The sequence below is a fragment of the Salmo salar genome, chromosome 03 (genome assembly GCF_965601325.2).
Source record: "Salmo salar chromosome 03, fSalSal1, whole genome shotgun sequence".
Taxonomy (NCBI): Eukaryota; Metazoa; Chordata; class Actinopteri; order Salmoniformes; family Salmonidae; genus Salmo; species Salmo salar.
In genome coordinates, this window is record NC_138293.1 from 93398513 (window position 1) to 93421658 (window position 23146).

Below are 23146 nucleotides of genomic sequence, written 5' to 3' on the forward strand. Positions count from 1 at the left end.
TGGGCTTGTTACGTGTCGTCACTTTGTATGTTTTGTGGTACATGTATTTTGGACTTCGGGGTTATTGTTTCGCCCTGTTGTGTTTGGACATATTTACTTCGTTTTCAGTACTTATTAAATTACATATTGTACCAAACATTTTCCTGCTTCCTGCGCCTGACTCTACACCCACGAAGCCCAAAGTGTTACAGAAGCCTGCCCCCATTCCTATGGAGCTCGGGGGAACTGCGTCAAGGGGAACCGGAGGAGGGCGCCCCACCTGCACCAATTGTGGTCGACGAGGACACACGGCCGACCGGTGCTGGGGGGGTCCCTCTGGGAGTCGAGAGGTCAGGCAGAACACTCCTCGTTCATCCCAGGTGAGTCAGCACCACACTCACCCAGAATCCTCTGTTGGTCGCGTGTTTGTTTTAATTTTTTTCCTTGATTTTGCTCCCTTTTCCCAGCATTAGGCGCTAGTCGATTCAGGCACAGCTGGGAACTTTATGGATAGTGGACTAGCCCTTAAGTTGGGAATTCCGCTGGTACCGTTAGATTCCCCTTTCCCCGTGCACTCCTTAGATAGCTGACCATTAGGGTCAGGGCTGATCAGGGAGACCACAGTGCCACTGGACATGGTAACGCAGGGGAGTCATAAGGAACAAATTAGTTTCTTTATTATCGACTCACCTGCGTTTCCAGTGGTGCTGTGGGTGCCCTGGTTAGCTAGTCACAATCCTAAGATTTTGTGGAAACTGGGGATTCTCCAGGGAAGGTTCAGAGGAGTGTTCAGGTATATGTCTAGGTGTTTCCATCGGTGCCACATCGGTGGCGAGTTCAGACCAGGTTTCCACTGTGCGCATTCCCCCTGAGTATGCTGATTTGGCTCTCGCCTTCTGTAAAAAGAAGGCGACTAAATTACCACCTCATCGACCGGGGGATTGTGCGATAGACCTCCAGGATAATGCTGCGCTTCCTAAGAGTCACATGTACCCATTGTCCCAGGAGGAGACGTTGGCTATGGAGACATATGTCACGGAAGCTCTGGGGCAAGGGTACATTCAGCCCTCCATTTCACCTGTCTCCTCGAGTTTCTTTTTCGTGAAAAAAAAGGGGGGAGGTTTGCGTCCCAAAAGGTCATCAACCACCCGAGCCACGGCCTGTTCAAGCCATTATTATCCAGAAGGCGAGGTCAGTACAGGTACATCAAAACAGGGACCGAGAGACTGAAAAACAGCTTCTATCTCAAGGCCATCAGACTTTTAAATAGCCATCACTAGCCGGCCTCCACCAAGTACCCTGCCTTAAAAGTTTAAGCATCTGTCACTGTCACTAGCTGACTACCACCCAGTTGCGCTACCATGCACCTAAGAGGCTGCTGCCCTTTGTACATAGACATGGAACGCTGGTCACTTTACACACATCTAAAAGTAAAATAATTGAATTCTTGAAATGTACACACCTGCACAATGATATATATATATATACACACACATACATACAGATTTATAAAATATAAACTTAATTAATCTGTAGGCCTTATAGTCAATGAGCCAGGGGGCTCTGTCGGGCTCACGTGGGGTGAAAATATCTGAATTGTTTTTAAGTTTGTTGGAAAAAGTGTATCATTGCAGCAATGGTAGCGTTCTGTGTTTTATCACTATTTCTATTCATCCCTCCATCCCATTCAGTTTCCCCATAGAGGTTTTACCCTACGACAACGTCAGCATACAGTACATCAGGTTATTACGTATGTTTACCCTTTAATCATATATCATTGGAAATATTAGATTCATAGCTATCCACCAGACACAATTTCAGAATGATCAGATTGACAGAAATGTGATCTTTGAAATCTAGGATGCATATCAGTTTTACCTGTCATTGCTTTAAAAATACAATTATACATTTTAACTTGGTTTGACAAGTGGTTTTGAAACGTCATAAAATTACCTTTCAAAAGTGTCCAGGACTCAGGCGGGGAGAACCCCCGACCGGACCCCCACCCTCACCCCATAATGGGCTACCACCTCCACCCCGACCACCACTCCTCAGAGAGGTCACTACACTCCTCAGAGAGGTCACTACACACCTCAGAGGACTCTGATGTCAACGTCAGAAGACTGTAAGAGTGAAAAATATTTTCAGGTAGAAACATAAAATTGACAAGCATACTTTGATAATGTAATCTGTTGTCACTTGGACAAAACAGGACCAAAATACACATTAGGAAAAGGTTAAGCTCATTGAAGCAAATTCAAAGAGTAATGGACCAAGTATGGACCGTCGCATGAAGAAGGTGAAGAGTAAAGACTATTTTGACTCTACTCCAATATTATGTGAACGCTAAAGACCCATAATTGTATCAATGAATCTAGCCAAGCCTTGAGTCACCGCTCAAAATACTATACGACGCAAGTGTCTAGGTTTACTGTTATGCATTCATTAAAAGACTAAGTGACAACAGCTAATATCTTGCAATCAATGATCTAGCATTAAAGGTAAGAATCTCTGGATGAACTATCTGTTAGCTAAATGTAGTAATGAATAAATTGGCTATATTTCTTTAAATTGACAATTCTGTGACCTGTCATGGGCAAGTTTTAAAATTACACAATACCTGTTAGCAAAGGTATCAGCTAGAGATGATGTGCAGGAGCTTTTAGGGATTTGTTTCGTTGCATAATGTCTACTTTCAAGCTAATTAGCATAAGTCACCTTGTCCGAGAGAGATTTTCACGGTAATCAAAATGTCTCACCAGGGAAAGCCTATGGGAAATCCCCTATAGGGAAAAGTGAATGGTGGAAAACAATTGGAACCATTTCCTTGTTTGGCCACTAGGTTTTATGGGTATTATGACTCGGCCATGTGGGGCTCTAAAGAGAGAAATAGTAATGGCATCTTTCTATAGGCACTACTTTTGCCATGGTTCGTTGGACAAAGCCTATGGGGAAATGTAATGGTGTTTTTGTATGGTGTTTGGATAAATGACAAAAATAAGGACTGTCGTAAACACAGGTTTAGGAGATCTTAGTTTTGTTCCAGAATCTTTATCAGCTAATGTCACTTGTGAATTTACTTAACAACAACAAAAAATCAAACACTACATAATTCATAAAGGTACTATTAATTGAATGCTATTATCTCATAGAACAAAACGTATAAGATCTCCTCAGCCTGTGCTGACCTTATTTTCAGTGTTTATTCCAAAAACCCAATTTTTTTCCCATTGGGTTGGCTGAAAGGTAACTAATTTCCGAGTTTTAAGACTACAAGCTGAAGAGCTCATATAGCTCGACATTGACAGGATTTGTTTACGGTGGGGAGGTACTTCCTATATAAACACGAACTCCCTTCCTTGAGTACTTCCTTCCAGCATCCTAGATGTGAGAAGTGTGCAGGAGGACCTGAAAGAAAGGAATGTGTACTATTGACGTAAAAAGTTGTGTGTGTAAACTGTAGGGGTACACATGGTGCTGGAGATCAGACGTGTCCGGTGAGAGAAAGACAGGTTGAGGTTACCAGGATCACAGTAGTGCAGAAGGTGTTGTATGCTGAGGCAGTGAAGAGAGTACTAGTGGAAGATGAGTCCAGGGTGAGGGATCCTGAGAGGATACCTGTGATTAAGCTAAGGTCAATAGAGAGTGATAGGAATAACATGCTTCAGAAAGTTTTTTGTTGGTGTTCATAGCCATGGTTGTCAACCGTACCACAGGAATAGAATGTAAATCACAGTTGATAGATGTGGTGGCAGCTGCAGAGAAGTACTTGGGTGTACAATATTTTACTGCAGAATTACAAGGTGTTTGAACGATAATATTCGGTCCTCTCAGACTGCTGGCCTGGTGTAGGATCAGAGAGCTAAAGTAGTGGAATATTGATGAGGTTTTAATGGGTGTAGGGTTAGTTTGTTTTTCACAAAGTGTAATGAAATAATACTACAGAATAGTAGGCTGATACACAGCCAATTCACCAAGTGGCGGCATACACAAATAATAATCGTTTGCGGACCGCCATACCACTGAAGAAGACCACTTCCTTCACAGCTCTGCTCTGCTCGGTAAAGCGGAATAAGTATACACCCACTGACTACTGCGGAGACTGCATTGCTGTAAATGCTTCATGGCCACTGCAGATGTCGGATTGAACATACATCGGGTTTTACTGGTTCGCTGCACGGATAGCGCTGCTGTAATCAGTCTGGTATTTTACAGGCTTCCCTTACTGGGCCTCAGACAATTAAAACTATCTGTACTGTCGAAGAGGACGTTGTTCCAACAGACTCTCGTGTAGAGTTAGACGATAACAGACAACAGGATTATTGGTGGATAGGGTGTTGAACGTTTTGTTGACTTTAATATAACCAGTAAAATCTTATCCAGGATCTTTCTGAAGTAAGATTACTTTAGATTAATCGAGTTTTTATATTTTAAAAGGACGTTTGATTGCTTTAGTCTAGCTGTGACAAAGAAGTAACTGTAGTGTTGCCTAGCTACAGATTTACTGTCACGTTTTTTTATTTGAAGAAACGCTGAAGAAAGAATAGCTAACTATGGATCGGGTAAGTTTGGTTTACTTTTATTAACAATATGCCTACTGTGGTGTATAACATGTCTAGGCCTAGTTATCATCTTTGATCTTCCATATCCCTTCGTTTCATTTGAACAGTTGGACAAAATAAACAATGATGATAATAAACACGTTGGATATTTTGTCCTTCAGCAAAGTACCCTACTAGCCTAAAGCACAGTTTGATACAAGGCAATGCGCAACGAGCAGGTAAAGTCAGAACCATGGATAAATAATGAGGCCAAGGCTACACCTTGCAGTAGCGGTAAAATCACCGGGAAGCCAAGGCAGAAAAAAATAGCCATATTACAACCTGTGTGTTGTGATAATTGCTTTGTTTGCTCAATAACCTGTTAATATGCCTTGACACCGCCGAGACAAGAAGGTGGCAGAATAAATTCAACCACACCTTTTGTTCAATCATAAAACCGGAGAGGAAAATCTGTCCGGTTGAGTTCACAAAACATGTTGCATGTAACAAACAGTTACACGACCTACAGAATGGTCAAGCAAATTACATTTTCGGACTACTAAACAACTATTGATTTAGAGTTACCGCAAGTCGAAAAGGAAACAGGCCCTGCCTCCACTTTTTAAGCACCACTTCAACATCCTCTAACCACCTATGCTTAGACTACTACAGTGACAACTAAAATATACCAAAAACCAGGGGTGCAACTTTCACTGGGGATGGATTGAACATGTCCCCACCACATTCTGAAATATAATTTTTGTCCCCCTCAGTTTTATCATTGGAATGTGATACAACATGAGGTAGCGGTGTGCTTTAGGACCAAGCGGACCCCTCCGAGTGTAGGAGCGGTCAGGTTGGCTGTTTGGAGTGTTTATCCCACTGGATAATTTTTTTTATCATTATGTCCACCCACTTCTAAAACCAAAGATGCGCCCCTGCCAAAAAAGGATTTAGTCCGATCAACCTAAGCTTAATATGATGCGTCTATCCATGTGTGTGCAAGTAGAAAAAAAAAACATGTTGACTCACCCAACTTGTAGAGAAATGCAAATGCCATCTTCCTCTGTCAATAAGTACACGCTTTTAGTTTTTTGTCTGTCCTCGGCGACCTGGCTAAGATGCTTGCACACTAGCCTTGTAACTTCTATTCATGGGCAACGATGCCCCAGGCCAGCTAGTTAATAGTCCCTTTTCAAATGATTACTGTTTTTGAGATGCTTATCTCACTACATTGTCCTCTCCAAATTTGTATTTTATTTTAGATTCCATTATATTCTAGTCGTGAGTGTTCAGTATTTTCTGCGCCTACTTCAATACAGCTGCTATTAGCTAACATTAGCATGCTTGTCCAATGTCCAGCAGCTAGCCTCTGTAGCTAGCTAACACAAGCTGAAAGTAGCTAGCTAACAAACAGGCAAAGAAAGGTAGCTAGCTGTAATTGTTTATGGAAGGTTTGTTACACAAATAACTTCAGCCATTAGCTAGCTAGTTAGAACCAGACAATATCGACACAGAAGCTAGCTAATGATATCTCGCTCACGTCCAAATGCCAACCCTACATTTTTGCACAAAACATAACTACATCAGTTCAAAGCCAAATTGTCACGCTGCTACCTTACAATGCATGCAATCAAGTGGACTTTTGCAACACTAGCTAGCTAGCTACTCCATAGACCAAGCTATATTTAGAGCTAGCCATATTTCACTGTCAGACAGGACACAACTCAAACTGTAGCTGAGAAAACAAATGGACATGTAAACAGCACGTTGTGCACTGCAGTGAGCAAATGTATTCTTGCTAGCTGAGATAAAAGATCCCAGAAATGTTCCATACGCACAAAAATCTTATTTCTCAATTTCTTGCACAAATTTGTTTACATCCCTGTTAGTGAGCATTTCTCATTTGCAAGATAATCCATCCACCTGACAGGTGTGGCATATCAAGAAGCGATTAAACCGCATGTTCATTACATTAGCTGGGGACAATAGGAAAATCTAAAATGTTCAGTTTTGTCACACAATACAATGCCACATATGTCTCAAGTTTTGAGGGAGCGCACAATTGGCATGCTGACTGCAAGAATGTCCACCGCAGCTGTTGACAGAGAATTTATTGTTAATTCCTCTACCATATTCTGCCTCCAACGTCGATTTTAGAGATTTTGGCAGTACGTCCATCCAGACCTCACAATCGCAGACCACATGTATGATATCGTGTGGGCGAGCGGTTTGCTGATGTGAACAGAGTGCCCCGTGGTATGGTATGGACCGGCAAAAGCTACAGACAATGAACACCATTTTATCGATTGGCAATTTGAATGCACAACAATACTGCAATGAGTTCTTGAGGCACATATATATATTTTTTTTTACCAAAAAAATATGTATTATGGTAGCTGTAACCAACAGATGGATGTCTGTATTCCCAGTTGTGTAAAATCCATAGATTAGGGCCTAAGGAAATTATTTGAATTGAATGATTTCCTCGTATGAACTAAAATCTTTGAAATTGTTGCATGTTGCGTTTTTATATTTTTTCAGTATAATAAAATAAAAAAAGCTTTGAAAGTTCGTGGAATGGGGTTAGTGTGGTGTGACGAATCCTTTTATGCGGTAAAAATCACATAGTGGGAGCACCTCCTCTAAAAGTCTGAATTGGGCTCTTTGAGAATGTTTGGCTCATAAGCAACCTGCATAATCATTGTTTGAAGTACAATAGACCAACATAGCTACTGTAGTAGGTCAAAGCTGTGTGCTGGAAAACCTTGGTAGAGCATGGGTGGGATTGTGCCGCTCATGTGAATTTCCTTTTTCTGCCACAGACCAATGCCTACTTCTCATTTCAAACAGTTTTTTTATTCTTACTATAAAATAGATGTCTTGACTGTGATTAGGGTACTGGAATATAAGAGTGTATACTCAATTGCAAATCCACTAATGTTGACTACATTGGAAAAGTTTAATTTCACACTTCAAAGTTCTTGGTTATTGTGGAAATTGACCCACTTATTATGTTTACTTTGTGCATTTTGCCTACGTCATATTGCTGAGTCTACCTTTAAACTCAGAATATGCTATCCTGTTCTTTGGAAAGTTTTTCGTCTCCTAATGTTTTTTAATTCCTGCTTAAAGATGTATTAGACTGTTTAAAATTTTGTCGACATGAGTCATTGTTGGATTGTTCTTGTATAGGCCTACCTCAATCCCGGCAGTGTGTAAGCTTAATTTAAAATATTGAACTTAATAAATAACTTACTAAATTCATTTAAAAAATGTGAAGACCCTGGTCCTTCCCCCACCAGCAGTGCAGCTACCAGTCCCAGGGGACCCCTCAAGGAGGTATACTGACAGACAGCTGTAGGGTACTTTGCTTTATAAAATAAGCAACAACCACCTGGACCAATTCCAGGATGGAATTTAATCAGATCAATTTTGCCATGTTTTATAGTTTTAAATAATGGTAGGCCAACTTTATTATTATTTTTTATTTTTTATTTTTTAATCTGCAGGAACATTCGCACCAATGGCCCTCACACTAGCTCTGCCTCTGCATAGATACAATGTTAAGGAATCCCTACTTGTCTTTCCGTCCTCCCTAAGTGTGCACTTGTTCACTTCTCTTCACTGGTTTGAAAGGAAATGACTGGTATAAAACATATTTGATACTCCCACTAGCACACGACTCCACCAATCCAATGCTGTTTGTTTTTTGATGCGATTTTCAAAAGTATGTGATGCATTTTCACATATCTAAACAGATTATCAAAATGTTTCAAAACTCTTAGGCCATTTTCAATGTATTACTTTTGAAAAAAAAGATTTTGCTGTAATTTTAACAATACGTTTAAGTATAATTTAATCAAACTGCTTAACTGAACTACTAAACATTTGAAATTATGGCGTAGTGTACAATGCATTGCTGAAATACTTGGGTGTTAAATTACGTGTGACTTAAATTGTGGGTTTATCAAGATTAACTCAGGGGTGAAAGATGCGTTCAACTGTAATGAATGCTCAATCAAAGGTTCTGAACATAATAACCCCTGGATTATGTTCAGAACCTTTGATTGGGCATTCATTACAGTTGAACACATCTTAACATATGTTATCAGTTTTGTCACCCATAATAAAGCGCAGTGAGCTAAGATAATCTGCATCTAATGGCTTTAATGAAGTGGCAGCTGCGTTCATATAGATGTCGCCGTAGTGTAGGACCGATAGGAACGTTGACTGAATAATCTGCTTTCTACTATTTAGTGTGAGGCAGGACCTATTTCTATAGAAGACACACATTTTTATTCTCAGCTTCTTAACTCATCAATATGCTTTTTAAGACAGCTTTTCATCTATCCAGATGCCCAGATATTTGTAAGCAGGGACACAATCAATATGGACACCATCCAAAGTACATATGCTTAAATCATCAGTTATTTTTATGCGGTCAAGAGAATATGTACTTAGTTTTATCTGCATTCAATACTAATTTCAGGTCAAAGGTTTTTTCTGTAATATAATGAAGGTACACTGTTGTTCAGATAGAGCCTGGTCATCAGCATACACAACAGAATCATCAGCATACACAACAGAATCATCAGCATACACAACAGAATCATCAGCATACAAGTGCAGGTTGTTTATTTATTTTATTTTTATATTTTTACAGAGAAGTCAATATTGTTAATTTAAACAGTAAAAAGAAAAGCACCATGCAGGGACACCTTTCATAATGTCCAGGAAACCAGATTTAACACCATCAGTAGATTGGGGCTGGGTGATATATCAAATTAATTCAAATGTATGTTTTTGCGTGATATTCCAAAAGTTTTTTTGGTATTTTTCATTTTTGAGCGTTTATTTCCGCTTGCTCTTGTAATAGGAAGTTTAATGTTTGTTTCTTATAACAAATTTCTGTGTTCTTTTCATATGCTGTTCTAATAACCAATTGCTGTGTTCATGCAAGTGGCTGACTGTACAAATCCCACCTATCAGTAGCTGCAATTTGCCAGTATGCCCAGACCGTGTTTTGAAAACAAACGAAAGATATCTGTTTCAAGGTCTCCGCTAAGCGAGAAGCCTCATGAGGTGTTGGTCTGTCACATGTTATGAAACCGTGTTGGTCGGTCACGTGAATGAAACAAAATGCAAATATAACTTGTCTGTGTATAACCGTATATAAGACAACTGCTGGGACTGCCCCAGCAGAGCTCCTGATTGACATGTGTACTATGGTGCATTGAGTTGGTTGGAACCTCTCCAGCGCGCTGACAATAAACGGTGGGTGGTCCAAGATGGCGTAGCAGTCAGACGTCTTTGTCCTTCGTCCTGTCGTGTCCCATGTATATATATTTTTCTAACCCCTTACTTCAAAATACTCTCCTGCAACCCGCCTCACCCAATGTGGTGTGGACCTGCTTTTACTCTAAAGTATTTGTCTCTACCTCTATTACTGGAATCTCCAACATAAGCTAGCCAGCTAACGGTCATCAGCTAACCGTTAACTCGGAAAGCTCTCGGCAGTTTGTACAACGCGATTCAACCAGAGCATACCAGACCTATTTTTCTCTCCATATCCCCGGATTCCTACTGCAAGCTCTGAACCTTCTCACCTTCCGACCTTCGCAGCTAACGTCCCCTGAATGCTAGCTGTCTAGAGCACAACGGACTGTTAGCTTACGAGGCCCATCGAATACATTCCGAAGCTACTAGCTAGCAGTCAGCTATCCTTTGCTAGCGGTCATCAGCTACCTTCATCCCGGACAACTCTAGGCAGTCTGTACAGCGCGACTCAAACCAAAGCTAATCGGACTTATTCTTCTCCATATCTCCCGATTCCTACCGCAAGCTCTGAACCTATTTTATATATATATTAGAGGTCCACCGATTAATCGGAATGGCCGATTTAATTAGGGCCGATTTCAAGTTTTCATAACAATCCGTATTTTTGCCCACCGATTTGCCGAAATATTATTATTAGAATTTTTTTGTATTTTATTTTGTATTTTTATTTTTTTACCTTTTATTTAACTAGGCAAGTCAGATTAAGAACACATTCTTATTTACAATGACGGCCTAGAAACGGGGGTTAACTGCCTTGTTCAGGGGGGATTCGTTTTTGCAACCTGCTAGCTAGCATTAGACTTACAAAAAACGATCAATCTTAACATAATCACTAGTTAACTACACATGGTTGATGATATTACTAGTTTATCTAACGTGTCCTGCATTGCATATAATCGATGCGGTGCCTGTTCATTTTCATTGAATCACAGCCTACTTCGACAAACGGGTGTTGATTTAACAAGCGCATTTGCGAAAAAAGTACTGTTGTTGCACCAATGTACCTAACCATAAACATCAATGCCTAACAGGAATATTTAGACTCAGCCACCCGTTAGATAAAATACGGAACGGTTCCGTATGTCACTGAAAGAAAAAAACTTTTGTTTTCGAGATGATAGTTTCCGGATTCGACCATATTAATGACCTAATGCTCGTATTTCTGTGTGTTTATTATATTGTAATTAAGTCTATGATTTGATAGCGCAGTCTGACTGAGCGGTGGTAGGCAGCAGCAGGCTCGTAAGCATTCATTCAAACAGCCCTTCGCTGTGCTTCAAGCATTGCGCTGTTTATGACTTCAACCTGGGTGGGTATAATTTGTGGAACGTTCCAACAGGAATCTATTCCAAAAACTTAGTAAATAACAAGGTTTCCAAAAAACAACCCATACAAAGTTGTATAGCGGCAGAATAAGATACCGGGTAGGGAGTGGTCTATTTCATTGCGTTTTTGACTCATCACGTTTATTCCGAAAAATGTCTCTTCTCACATGTCTGTTTGCCAATGGACAAACATTAAGAATAAGCTACGTGGCGAGTTGATGCCTATTCGGCAGCTAGTTAGCTAGGTTTGTATGCGTTGCTACTTTGTATGCGTTGTTGGTTGGCAACCTTTTACTTTACGTTTTTTGGAACAGATTCCTGTTGGAACATTCCACAAATTATACCCACCCCTTCAAGCCTGTCAACTCCCAAGATTAGGCTGGTGTAACCGATGTGAAATGGCTAGCTAGTTAGCCGGGTGCACGCTAATAGCATTTCAAACGTCACTCGCTCTGAGACTTGGAGTAGTTGTTTCCCTTCCTCTGCATGGGTAACGCTGTTTCGAGGGTGGCTGTTGTCGATGTGTTCCTGGTTTGAGCCCAGGTAGGAGTGAGGAGAGGGACGGAAGCTATACTGTTACACTGGCAATACTAAAGTGCCTATAAGAACATCCAATAGTCAAAGGTATATGAAATACAAATCGTATAGAGAGAAATATTCCTATAATAACTACAACCTAAAACTTCTTACCTGGGAATATTGAAGACTCATGTTAAAAGGAACCACCAGCTTTCATATGTTCCCATGTTCTGAGCAAGGCACTTAAACATTAGCTTTCTTACATGGCACATATTGCACTTTTACTTTATCTCCAACACTTTGTTTTGCATTATTTAAACCAAATTGAACATGTTTCATTATTTATTTGAGGCTAAATTGATTTTATTGATGTATTATATTAAGTTAAAATAAGTGTTCATTCAGTATTGTTGTAATTGTCATTATTACAAAAAAAATTAAATAATAACCAGCCGATTAATCGGTATCGGCTTTTTTTGGTCCTCCAATTATCGGTATCGGTGTTGAAAAATCATAATCGGTCGACCTCTTATTTTTTCCCACCTAGAATTATAGCAGCTAACGTCCCCTGAATGCACAGCCGCTAATCCGCGGCCTGCTAGCTATCTAAAGCACATTGGACTGCTGGCTTAAGAGGCCCTTCGGACATATTTCTTTGGCCACTATACATATTTTGCCAATTGGCCTGGTTTACCACATGGAGCCCTGCTGATCCATCTGCTGATGTAACTGCACGAGGAGGCCACAACAGACTTTCCTCCGTCGCGTCGCCCCTCTAAGGCCTTTCTGTTAGCCTGCTAGCCCGCCGCTAGCTGCCTGAAGCCACGCACTGGACTCTTATGATCACCCGGCTACGCATGCCTCTCCCTAACGTCACCATGCCTTGTCCATTGCTGTTTTGGTTTGTAACTATTGTTTTATTTCACTGTAGAGCCTCTAGCACTGCTCAAAACGCCTCGGCTAACAATTTAGTTCCACCTCCCACACACGCAGTGACATCACCTGGTTTAAATGCTATTTCTAGAGACAATATCTCTTTTATTATCACTACATGCACAGGCTTACCCCCACTGTATTCACATCCTACTATACCTTTGTCTGTACATTATGCCTTGAATATATTCTACCGTGCCCAGAAATCTGCTCCTTTTACTGTCTGTTCTGAACGTGCTAGACGTCCAGTTCTGCCTTTCGCCGTATCCTTATCCTACTCCGCCTCTTTTCCTCTGGTGATGTAGAGGTTAATCCAGGCCCTGCAGTGTCTAGCTCCACTCCCATCCCCAGGCTCTCTCATTTGTTGACTTCTGCAACCGTAATAGCCTTGGTTTCATGCATGTTAACATTAGAAGCCTCCTCCCTAAGTTTGTTTTATTCACTGCCCTAGCACACTCCACCAATCAGGATGTCCTAGCCATGTCTGAATCCTGGTTTAGGAAGACCACCAAAAACCTTAATTTCCATCCCGAACTATAACATTTTTCCGACAAGATAGAACAGACAAAGGGGGGAGTGTTGCAATCTACTGTAAAGATAACCTGCAGAGTTCTGTCTTACTATCCAGGTCTGTACCCAAACAATTCGAGCTCCTACTTCTAAAAATGAACCTTTCCAGAAACAAGTCTCTCACCGTTGCCGCTTGCTATAGACCATCCTCTGCCCCCAGCTGTGCCCTCGACACCATATGTGATTTGATTGCCCCCATCTATCTTCTGAGCTCGTGCTGCTAGGTGACCTAAACTGGGACATGCTTAACACCCCGGCCATCCTACAATCTAAGCTTGATGCCCTCAACCTCACACAACTTATCAATGAACCTACCAGATATAACCCCAAATCCGTAAACACGGGCACCCTCATAGATATCATCCTAACTAACTCACCCTCCAAATACACCTCTGCTGTTTTCAACCAAGATCTCAGCGATCACTGCCTCATTGCCTGCATCCGTAATGGGTCTGCGATCAAACGACCACCCCCTCATCACTGTCAAACGCTCCCTAAAACACTTCTGCGAGCAGGCCTTTCTAATCGACCTGGCCGGGGTATCCTGGAATGACATCGACCTCATCCCGACAGTAGAGGATGCCTGGTTGTTCTTTAACCTCTATGGGCTAGGTGGGACGCTAGCGTCCCCCCCGTGGTGCACTCCATCAACAGCAGGTGCATTTCAAGAGCGGCAAATTTGAAACCAAATAAATGTCAAAATTCAAATTTTTCAAACATACAACTATCTTACACCCTTTGAAAGATAAACATCTCCTTAATCTAACCACGTTGTCCGATTTCAAAAAGGTTTTACGGCGAAAGCATAAAGTTAGATTATGTTAGGAGAGTACATTGACAATAGCTGTGTGTAATGTTTTGTCAATTCAAAGACAGGGTCACCAAAACCATAAAACCAGCTAAAATGATGCACTAACCTTTTACAATCTCCATCAGATGACACTCCTAGGACATTATGTTAGACAATGCATGCATTTTTAGTTCTATCAAGTTCATATTTATATCCAAAAACAGCGTTTTACTATGGCATTGATGTTGAGGAAATCGTTTCCCTCCAATAACCGGCAGTCAAGTCAGCATCAGAAATTAAATAATTAAAATTAGAAAACATTGGTAAAATATTATATTGTCATTTAAAGAACGCAATCAACTTGCCAGATTTAAAAATAACCTTACTGGGAAATCACACTTTGCAATAATCTGAGCACTGCGCCCAGAAAAATACGCGTTGCGATACAGACTAGCCGCCATATTGGGGAGATCTAAAATCGAAAATACTATGTAAATAATCCATTACCTTTGATTCTCTTCATCAGATGTCACTTCCAGGTATCACAGGTCCATAACGAATGTAGTTTTGTTCAAAAAAGCTCATCATTTATGTCCAAAAATCTCCGTCTTGTTAGCACATGATCTAAGCCAGCCGGACTTCTCGTCATGAACGAGGGGAAAAAATATATTTTCGTTCGTTCAAACATGTCAAACGTTGTATAGCATAAATCATTAGGGCCTTTTTTAACCAGAACATGAATAATATTCAAGGTGGACGAATGCATTCTCTTTTAAAACGTTTTGGAACGAGGGTACCCAACATGACCTCGCGTGCCAGAGTCTAATCGGCCATCACCGTTCCAAGGCTCTTGTTCGGTCAGATCTCATAGTAGAAGATTCAAAACACTTTGTAAAGGCTGGTGACATCTAGTGGAAGCAATAGGAAGTGCCAAAACATTAATCAGCCCCTGTGTGTTTCAATGGCATAGGCTTAAAGGTAATTCAACACATCAGGTATCCACTTCCTGTCAGAAAATGTCTCAGGGTTTTGCCTGCCAAATGAGTTCTGTTATACTCACAGACACCATTCAAACAGTTTTAGAAACTTTAGGGTGTTTTCTATCCATATATAATAAGTATATGCATATTCTAGTTACTGGGTAGGATTAGTAACCAGATTAAATCGGGTACGTTTTTTTATCCAGCGGTGAAAATACTGCCCCCTAGCCCCAACAGGTTAAAAGTGCCTTCCTCACCATCTTAAATAAGCATGCCCCTTTCAAAAATGTAGAACCAGGAATAGATATAGCCCTTGGTTCACTCCATACCTGTCTGCCCTTGACCAGCACAAAAACATCCTGTGGCGTTCTGCATTAGCATCGAATAGCCCCCGTGATATGCAACTTTTCAGGGAAGTTAGGAACCAATGTACACAGGCAGTTAGGAGAGCTAAGGCTAGCTTTTTTAAACAGAAATTTGCATCTTGCAGTACAAACTCAAAAAAGTTCTGGGACACTGTAAAGTCCATGGAGAATAAGAGCACCTCCTCCCAGCTACCCACTGCTCTGAGGCTAGGAAACACTGTTACAACCGATAAATCCACTATAATTGAGAATTTCAATAAGCATTTCTCTACGGCTGGCCATGCTTTCCACCTGGCTACCCCTACCCCGGTCAACTGCCCGGCACCCTCCACAGCAACCCGGCCAAGCCCCCACCATATCTCCTTCACCCATATCCAGATAGCTGATGTTCTGAAAGAGCTGCAAAATCTGGACCCCTACAAATCAGCCGGGCTAGACAATCTGGGCCCTCTCTTTCTAAAATTATCTGCCGAAATTGTTGCAACCCCTATTACTAGCCTGTTCAACCTCTTTTGTATCGTCTGAGATTCCCAAAGATTGGAAAGCTGCCGCTGTCATCCCCCTCTTCAAAGGGGGAGACACTCGACCCAAATTGCTACAGACCTATATCTATCCTACCCTGCATCTCTAAGGTCTTCGAAAGCCAAGTTAACAAACAGATTATCGACCATTTTGAATCACACCGTACCTTCTCCACTATGCAATGTGGTTTCAGAGCCGGTCATGGGTGCACCTCAGCCACGCTCAAGGTCCTTAACGATATCATAACCGCCATCGATAAGAGACATTACTGTGCAGCTGTTTTCGTCGACCTGGCCAAGGCTTTCGACTCTGTCAATCACCACATTCTTATTGGCAGACTCAACAGTCTTGGTTTCTCAAATTATTGCCTCGCCTGGTTCACCAACTACTTCTCTGGTAGAGTTCAGTGTGTGAAATCGGAGGGCCTGTTGTCCGGACCTCTGGCAGTCTCTATGGGGGTGCCACAGGGTTCAATTCTCAGGCCGACTCTCTTCTCTGTATACATCAATGATGTCGCTCTTGCTGCTGGTGATTCTCTGATCCACCTCTACGCAGATGACACCATTCTGTATACTTCTGGCCCTTCTTTGGACACTGTGTTAACTAACCTCCAGACGAGCTTCAATGCCATACAACTCTCCTTCCGTGGCTTCCTCCAACTGCTCTTGAACGCAAATACAACTAAATGCATGCTATTCAACCGATCATTGCCCGCACCTGCCCGCCCATCCAGCATCACCACTTTGGACGGCTCTGACTTAGAATATGTGGATAACTACAAATACCTAGGTGTCTGGTTAGACTGTAAACTCTCCTGCCAGACTCATATTAAGCATCTCCAAAATTAAATCTAAAATCGGCTTCCTATATTACAACAAAGCATCCTTCACTCATGCTGCCAAACATACCCTCGTAAAACTGACCATCCTACCGATCCTCGACTTCGGCGACGTCATCTATAAAATAGCTTCCAACACTCTACTCAACAAACTGGATGCAGTCTATCACAGTGCAATCCGTTTTGTCACCAAAGCCCCATACACTACCCACCATTGCGACCTATACGCTCTCGTTGGCTGGCCCTCACTTCATACTCGTCGCCAAACCCACTGGCTCCAGGTTATCTACAAGTGTCTGCTAGGTAAAGCCCCGCCTTGTCTCAGCTCGCTGGTCACCATAGCAGCACCCACTCGTAGCACGCGCTCCAGCAGGTATATCTCACTGGTCACCCCCAAAGCCAATTCCTCCTTTGGTCACCTTTCCTTCCAGTTCTCTGCTGCCAATGACTGGAACGAACTGCAAAAATCTCTGAAGCTGGAGATTCCCATCTCTCTCACTAGCTTTAAGCACTAGCTGTCAGAGCAGCTCACAGATCACTGCACCTGTTCATAGCCCATCTGTATACAGCCCATCTATCTACCTCATCCCCACACTGTTTTTATTTATTTATTTATTCTGCTCCTTTTGCACCCCAGTATCTCTACTTGCACATCCATCTTTTGCACATCTACCATTCCAATGTTTAATTGCCATATTGTAATTACTTTGCCACCATGGCCTATTTATTGCCTTAATTCCCTTATTTTACCTAATTTGCACTCACTGTATATACGCTTTTATTTTGTTCTACTGTATTATTGATTGTATGTTTTGTTCATTCCATGTGCAACTCTGTGTTGTATGTGTCTAACTGCTATGCTTTATCTTGGCCAGGTCGCAGTTGCAAATGAGAACTTGTTCTCAACTAGCCTACCTGGTTAAATAAAGGTGGAATACATTTTTTTTTTTTTTTTAAATAAACAATGATTCATTTAAGATTGACTTAGTGTCCCTGTGTAAGAATTTTCACACAACATTTGGCGTCATGAAAGAGATAAATGATTCTGCCTGCAGAGCTTTCCAGTGGGGGTCTGCGAGGAAAACCGGTGGCGCATTTTATGAAGCGTGAGGGAAATTACGGTCTGACCAAAAGAGGACCCGCCCAGACCCTTACTGTGAGCTGCCCAGGAGGAGACACATCTGCGAATTTCCACAACATTCTCATGTCTTTTTGGTCTGGTCTCGTTTGCTCCTTCTGTGCTGTGCGCCTTTACACCAAAGATCTGTATATAATATAATGACGAGATGCTCATGTCTCCACCCTAACAATTAGAGTCGTTGTCTCAGGCGGGAAGGCAGGTGACAAGCTTATGTTCAAAATGCACCACCAGTCAACAGTTTGGACACACCTACTCATTCCAGGGATTTTCTTTTGACTTTTTTCTACATTGTAGAATAATAGTGAAGACATCAAAACTATGAAATAATACATATGGAATCATGTAGTAACCAAAAACATTCTGCTCAAGATGGCGCTGATATATAGGGCGGCACTGCTCCTAGTCAACTTTACAGTTTTTAGTTTTACATTATTAGCCCAGGAAATGTTTTGTGTTATTACATACAGCCAGGAAGAACTTTTGGCTATCAGAGCGGCGGTAACTCAACAGGAATACTTCTTTCCCGAATCGGATCCTTTGTTCGTACCCCCCAGGGCAATTGAACTGATTCCAGAGGCTGATCCAAAACACCGCCGGGCAGAGAAGAGGTATTCAGAGTGGTCTTCACGTCCAACTCAGGAGGCGCTCACACCACCCACCGCTTCCTAGTATATTACTCGCTAATGTTCCGTCTCTGGATGATAAAGTTGATGAGCTCAGGGCGAGTATTTCTTTCCAGAAAGACATCAGGGATTGTAACGTATGTGGTGGTTCATTTCTGCATTACCAAATGAGGAAAGTTACAAACTTCACACACCAGTCAGAGTTATACTTAAACTACATCTTTAATAATAAGAGCTTTGCAATAGCACTGAATTTCAACGATTCGCCATTTCTAATGAACCATTTGAAAGTAACAACACAAAAGTACAAAGATCTTTTATAGCCAAGATACACCCCTCTTAACCTACATGACAAAAAACAGATACATAGAATGGTCACAAGGTTAAGATTTTATAATGAGAAAGGAGTATCCCTTAGCCAGATAGCATTCACTATAAATTATCGCTCAGTTTGGTCCCTAAGACGAGGTTCTAATCTTGTTCCTGGTACTTCATGGCACAAAAACATTACCTCATGTTATCTGGAATGCTCTTTAGGTTTTATCACCCAAAGACATCGTAAATCTCCTCTGTCAGTGTTATCTCATAGAGGCCCATCCTCAGTAGAACACACACACAATAGTTAAGAATACTCTATTCTGTCGAATAAAACAACCATTATATTATAATACAATACAAGCATTATAACAATCTTGCAATTTTCCACGACACGTACTGTTTCACGGAAACATGGCTCTCTTGGGATATACTGTCTGAGTCCATACAGCCAGTTGGGTTCACAGTTCATCGCGCAGACAGGAATAAATATCTCTCTGGGAAGAAGGGCAGAGGTGTTTGTTTCATGATTAACTATTGTGATAACATACAGGAACTCAAGTCCTTTTGTTCACCCGACCTAGAATACCTCTCAATCAAATGCCGACCGTATTACCTCCCAAGAGAATTCTCTTCGGTTATAGTCACAGCCGTTTATATTCCCCCTCAAGCCGATATCATGACGGCCCTCAAAAAACTTCACTGGACTTTATGCAAACTGGAAACCAAATATCCTGAGGCCGCATTGTAGCTGGGGATTTTAACCTCTTACATCTAGACGTTCCGCTAGCGGAACACCTGCTCCAATATCCAATGATAGGCGTGGCACGAATTACAAATTCCTCAAAAATACAAAAACGTCCATTTTTCAAACATATGACTATTTCACAGCATTTTAAAGACAAGACTCTCCTTTATCTAACCACACTGTCCGATTTCAAAAAGGCTTTACAGCGAAAGCAAAACATTAGATTATGTCAGCAGAGTACCCAGCCAGAAATAATCAGACACCCATTTTTCAAGCTAGCATATAATGTCACAAAAACCCAGAAGACAGCTAAATGCAGCACTAACCTTTGATGATCTTCATCAGATGACACACCTAGGACATTATGTTATACAATACATGCATGTTTTGTTCAATCAAGTTCATATTTAGATCAAAAAACTGCTTTTTACATTAGCATGTGACGTTCAGAACTAGCATACCCCCCGCAAACTTCCGGAGGAATTTGCTAACAATTTACTAAATTACTCACGATAAACGTTCACAAAAAGCACAACAATTATTTTAAGAATTATAGATACAGAACTCCTCTATGCACTCGATATGTCCGATTTTAAAATAGCTTTTTGCTGAAAGCACATTTTGCAATATTCTAAGTACATAGCCCAGGCATCACGGGCTAGCTATTTAGACACCCGGCAGGTTTAGCCTTCACCAAAATCAGATTTATTATTATAAAAGTTTGATTACCTTTTGTTGTCTTCGTCAGAATGCACTCCCAGGACTGCTACTTCAATAACAAATGTTGGTTTGGTCCAAAATAATCCATCGTTATATCCGAATAGCGGCGTTTTGTTCGTGCGTCCCAGACACTATCCGAATGGTAAAGAAGGGTCGTGCGCGTGGCGCAATTCGTGACAAAAAAAATCTAAATATTCCATTACTGTACTTCGAAGCATGTCAACCGCTGTTTAAAATCCATTTTTATGCAATTTTTCTCGTAAAAAAGCGATAATATTCCGACCGGGAATGTCCATTTAGCTAAACAGAGGAATGAAAACAAACCTTTCGGTCGACGCGGGCACGAGCCTGAGTCTCACAGTACTGTAACCAGCCACTACCCAAACGCGCTACTTTGTTTCAGCCAGGGCCTGCAAAGCCACGATTCCGCTGTTTGCCGCCTTCTGAGAGCCTATGGCAGCCGTAGGAAGTGTCACGGGACAGCTAAGATCCTCACTCTTCAATAAACAGAGACAAGAAGAACGACACCTTGTCAGACAGGCCACTTCCTGAATGAAACCTTCTCAGATTTTGGCCTGCTATATGAGTTCTGTTATACTCACAGACACCATTCAAACAGTTTTAGAAACTTTAGGGTGTTTTCTAGCCAAAGCCAATAATTATATGCATATTCTAGTTACTGGGCAGGAGTAGTAACCAGATTAAATCGGGTACGTTTTTTATCCAGCCGTGAAAATACTGCCCCCTAGCCATAACAGGTTAACAAAGCAAATTTGAGGAAAACACTACAGAAGTAATGTCAACACATTGACTGAAGTACTCATGCTGCTAAAACACTCGACCACTGCTACTCCAACTTCCAGGATGCCTACAAGGCTTTCCCCTGCCCTCCCTTTGGCAAATCTGATAACTCCATTTTGATCCTCCCTTCACATAGGTAGGAACTCAAACAGGAAGTACCCATGCTAAAGTCTATCCAACGCTGGTCTGACCAATCGGAATCCACGCTTCAAGATTGTTTTGATCAAGCGGACTGGGATTTGTTCCAGGTAGCCTCCGAGAATAGCATTGACAAATGCACTGATACGGTGACTGAGTTTATCAGGAAGTGTATAGGAGATGTACCCACTGTGACTATTCAACCCTACCCTAACCAGAAACCGTGGACAGATGGCAGTATTCGCACAAAACTGAAAACGCAAACCACCGCATTTAACCATGGCGAATAAAAACAGTGTAGTTATTCCCTCCGTAAGGCAATCAAACAGGCAAACGTCAGTATAGAGAAAAAGTGGAGTCGCAATTCAATGATGTTTACATTGCTCATCTCAAATGTAAATACTGTTTTCTATACTATTCTACTGTATCTTAGTCCGTTCCGCTCTGACATCGCTCGTCCATATATGTGTATATAGTCTTCATTAATTCCTTACTTATATTTGTGTGTATTGGGTATATGTTGTGTAATTTGTTTGATATTACTGCACTGTCGGAGCTAGAAGCACATGCATTTTGCTACACCAGCAAAAACATCTGCTAATCACGTGTATGAGATGTTTGTCCTTCTGGAAGGTTCTCCCATCTCCACAGAGGAACTCTGGTGCTCTGTCAGTGACCATTGAGTTCTTTTTGGTCACCTTCCTGACCAAGGGCCTTAATTCCAGATTGCTGAGTTTGGCCGGGTGGCCAGCTCTAGGAAGAGTCATGGTGCTTTCAATCTTCTTCCATTTAAGAACGATGGAGGCAACTGTGTTCTTGGGGACCCTCAATGCTGCAGAAATGTTTTGGTACCCTTCCCCAGATCTGTTCCTGGATACAATCCTGTCTCGGAGCTCTATGGACAATTCCTTCATTCTCATGGCTTGGTTTTTGCTCTGACATGCACTGTCAACTGTGGGACCTTATATAGACAGGTGTGTGTCTTTCCAAATCATGTCCAATCAATTGAATTTACCACAGGTGGACTCCAATGAAGTTCTAGGAACATCTCAAGGATGATCAGTGGAAACAGGATACTTTTGCAAGAATTTCTAAAATCTTGTTTTTGCTTTGTCATTATGGGGTATTATGTGTAGATTGAGGATTTAAAAAAACAAACATTTTAGAATAAAGTTGTAACCTAACAATGTGGAAAAAGTCAAGGGGTCTGAATACTTTCCGAATGCACTCTTTGACTCGAATTATTTAAAAGGGATGTGTTTATCTGCCAGAGGAACAAATATGGAGGACAAATGTCCTGGAGCCAACTCAGGGTCAGGAATACAGGAGGTGGTGGATATATCAGAGTAGAACATGTCATGTAAAAACTATTGAGAGATATATTTTTAAAATGTCTCTTAATTAAACAAGGATTAGTATTTTGCTGTTTTGATATCTTTTTAATACAGACTATGGGACAATGATCACTGAGATCATATGCAAATACTCCACGAGACAAATATTTATGAAGGTTATTAGTAAGAGTTAAATCAATCAATGGGGAGTTAACAGGGTTTTTCACATTTAGCTGTGTGGGTTTTGAGATCAATCGAGTCAGATTAAACAACATGTCTATACTCTTAAATTGAGTATATGGTCCCGTGTGGCTCAGTTGGTAGAGCATGGTGTTTGCAACGCCAGGGTTGTGGGTTCGATTCCCACGGGGGACCAGTACGGGGGAAAAAAATTATGAAATGTATGCATTCACTACTGTAAGTTGCTCTGGATAAGAGCGTCTGCTAAATGACTAAAATGTAAATGTAATCTGAGTCCGGGGATAGCCAATCCAGATTCAAATCCCTTAAAATGTCCAACTCCGGGCCCCCTTTGGTGGAGCAGTGATCTAAGGCACTGCATCGCAGTGCTAGCTGTGCCACCAGAGATTCTGGGTTCGAGTCCAGGCTCTGCCGCAGCCGGCC

At 41.4% G+C, this 23146-nt stretch overlaps 1 protein-coding gene across 1 annotated transcript in view; it reads left to right on the top strand.

Moving 5' to 3' along the window:
* Positions 1-4031: 4031 nt before the first annotated feature.
* LOC106601480 (uncharacterized) overlaps positions 4032-23146 on the top strand; it is a 28131-nt gene continuing 9016 nt past the window's right edge. The window contains exon 1 of the mRNA XM_045715746.2: positions 4032-4541. Coding sequence (XP_045571702.1) covers positions 4533-4541 — 9 coding nt within the window. The 5' untranslated portion in view covers positions 4032-4532. The remainder of the gene's footprint in view (positions 4542-23146) is intronic.